Source organism: Cydia pomonella, chromosome 7 (genome assembly GCF_033807575.1).
Source record: "Cydia pomonella isolate Wapato2018A chromosome 7, ilCydPomo1, whole genome shotgun sequence".
Classification (NCBI taxonomy): Eukaryota; Metazoa; Arthropoda; class Insecta; order Lepidoptera; family Tortricidae; genus Cydia; species Cydia pomonella.
The window spans coordinates 349728-352846 of NC_084709.1; the positions used below are offsets into that span (position 1 = coordinate 349728).

At 54.2% G+C, this 3119-nt stretch overlaps 1 protein-coding gene across 1 annotated transcript; it reads left to right on the forward strand.

Moving 5' to 3' along the window:
* Window positions 1-605: 605 nt before the first annotated feature.
* LOC133519544 (silk gland factor 3) lies at window positions 606-2820 on the forward strand. The gene has a single exon (XM_061853550.1). It carries the CDS (start codon window positions 757-759, stop codon window positions 1846-1848), a length of 1092 nt encoding a protein of 363 aa, XP_061709534.1. The 5' UTR covers window positions 606-756; the 3' UTR covers window positions 1849-2820.
* Window positions 2821-3119: the final 299 nt, after the last annotated feature.

The window sequence follows — 3119 nt, forward strand, 5'->3', positions numbered from 1 at the left end:
CTTTTTTTTTGTTTTAAATAGACGCATAAATTTATATATATATATAGAAGTATTTTGTATTAATTATACATTTTATTTTCTTTATAGCGATTACGACGATGACTGATAGTATCTGCCGACTTTTGCGATAGAAGGTGATTAATATTCAATACCGCTTGTCATCAAATTGGCTCTACTTTATTATTTTAAGATTGGAGAGTCCGGTGTTATTTGACATCAATTATAAAAACATAGAGTTGTTAGAGAAAAACAAAAAAACCCAGAATAAATCGTTGTAGCGGTTCGGAAAAATCGTACATTAAATTGTAAAGTTGTAAGTCGAGGAAGAAAAGGTGAATGGTGAAAATGGCAGTGAAGTATGTCGTCGCTCGCCGTCGCCGTCGGTAGGCGGCCGTGCGGGCTCCCGAGCACGGCCGAGCGCGGCCGAGCGGCGCGGGGCGGCGGCGGCGCGGGGCCGGGCGGGGCGGGGCGCGGTAATTACATCGTCATTAGGCGCCGGGCGGCGCTGGGCGGGGCCGCCCCTCTCCGAGCCGCGGGCGCCCTGCGCGCGACGGCGCCCCACAGTCCGCTCCGAGCCGCCGCGTCGCCCGCTCGCGCATGTCGCTCGTTGACGCGATCGGTGATGTGAGGTGGCCCCCGCCGCTGCCGCTCTCGCGCGTATCACGCGCTAGTTTCGCGAACACAAGCGCCAGTTGAAGGCTCAAAAGCCTTCGAGCCGGCAAGACGCCGTCCACCGTGGATTTAAGGTACGGCGCCATGGCGGCGACCACGTACATGCCGGGGGAGTTGGACCTGGGTACCCTGGGCGGGTATCACGCGGCGTCCCCCCGCAGCGCGGAACCCGCGGATATGAAGTACCAGCATCACCTGCAGGCGGGAGGCTCGCCCTCGCCGGGAGCGCCCGTGCTCAACCCGTGGGCTTCGCTGCCGCCCGCGGACCCCTGGGCGGTGCACCAGCACCACGCGCACGCTCACCAGCCGGACGTGAAGCCGCCGCCGGGCGGCCACGACGCGCGCCACCAGCCGCACCACGCGCACCACCACCATGCTCACGGCTGGCACGCGCCCGTCGTGTCCGCGCACTACGGCGCCGGCTCCCCGGTGCCGCTGCACGCCGGCTACCCGGTGCCCATGCACCAGCATCACATGCTCAGAGACGTGCAGCCGTCCCCGCATCTGCACCACCACGCGCTCGACAGAGACGCGCCTGAAGAAGATACCCCGACCAGTGACGATTTGGAAGCCTTCGCGAAACAGTTTAAACAACGTCGTATAAAACTTGGCTTTACACAGGCGGACGTAGGCCTCGCGCTGGGCACGCTATACGGAAACGTGTTCTCACAGACCACAATCTGCCGTTTTGAGGCATTGCAGCTCAGCTTCAAAAACATGTGCAAACTGAAGCCTCTGTTACAAAAGTGGTTAGAAGAAGCGGATTCGACGACAGGCAGTCCGACAAGTATCGATAAGATAGCGGCACAGGGTCGCAAGCGCAAGAAGCGCACGTCGATCGAAGTGTCAGTGAAAGGAGCGTTAGAGCAGCACTTCCACAAGCAGCCGAAGCCGTCCGCGCAGGAGATCACGTCGCTGGCGGACAGCCTACAGCTGGAGAAGGAGGTGGTGCGTGTGTGGTTCTGCAATCGGCGGCAGAAGGAGAAGCGGATGACGCCGCCGAACACGCTGGGCGGCGAGCTGCTGGACGGCATGGGGCACGCGCACTACGCGCATGGCGATGGGCTGGCGCACGGCTCGCCGCTGCAGCACGCGCATAGCCCGCCGGGACTGTCGCCGCAGCATGCGCACCACCACTCGCTGCCGCAGGGCGCGCACACGTTGGCCGCGCACTAACAGTTCGCCCCGTGGGCGCCGCCGCGCCCCTACTACGCCGAGCACTAGCCGCGTTGCCCGCGGGAGCCGTGTACATACCGCCGCGGCCTGGACGTGCCGCGGCTGCCGCCGGGGCCCGTGTACATAGCCGAGGGCCCCCCGGCACAGTGACTGTGGACCGAACGATCGCTTTCAGTTGTTCTTTATAGTTTCGTCGAAGTGAAGTCATTAATTAATTATGTGAGTAATGTTAAGATGGAAGCCAGTAATCGTTTAACTTGGTGTCGCGCCGAGGTTCGTCCGGAGTGCCGCCAGTGATCACCGATATGTTTAGCTAGATAGTCTAATTGATACTAAGAGCTTACCGCGAGGAGCCCGGCGCGCGCCTCGCCGGCCCGGTCCGGCTGGATCAGGGTAAGTACCCGGTACGGTTCGGTACGGCACCGCCCGGCAGGGCCGGCCCGGCGAGACCGCCTTGCGCCATTCACTTTTGTAAAGGACGATTTCATCGAATTTATTTATAGATATTATAAATTAACGATGTTCATACATGCCTACCTTTCAGTAGGGAGTCATTGTGGTGTGTGGATTACATTTAAATTGTTGCTATTACTGTAAATTTATGATTAGTGATGAGGACGAGAGTAAAAAATACGAATCGGGTGGAAGCTTCGTTTTGTAAAGAATCCGAGTGAGTCAATAGGTGCAATTTTGTTTTAGTGTTAAATAAAACGAGCGGCGCGCGCCGCGGCCTAGGTCCCACGCATAATTTATTAAAAAAATATTATTAAAAGGATGCAGACACGATGCCAAAATGGTTTTATTCCTGTTTTTTACTTGTTTTGTTGTTTTTTTCGTTTGTATGTATTTGTGGCCAACCTTGGTACTTAATACTTGTAAAAATAGGTATTTTTTCTATATAAAATAATGTACCTACGACGTATATGATGATATATATTAAAAAAGTTCTTTATAGAAATGGAAAGATGGAAATGTCTTTTATTGAAAGTCCCGTCGATGTCTCCCGGCTGCGTCGGGCGTCGCGCCCTGCTCAACTCGCGCTTTACCGGTCCTCATATAGTTGCTAATAACGAACAAAATTAGTCATAACATGTTTTATAATTATCTAAGTATTTAAATAAAACAGAGTAATATTTTAAAAGAGAGTATTTTTTACATATCCCGGTCAATAGGTCACATAACAGGAGTCCTTTATGTCGTTGGTGTCATTTTGTTGCTCAATGCAGCCAGGTAGGCCCCGAGCCTCGATCACAAAACGAATCGGTGGTAAA

Bases quoted from the DNA above. Each gene is read 5' to 3' on its own strand.
- LOC133519544 (XM_061853550.1), top strand. From the start codon at position 757: ATGGCGGCGACCACGTACATGCCGGGGGAGTTGGACCTGGGTACCCTG.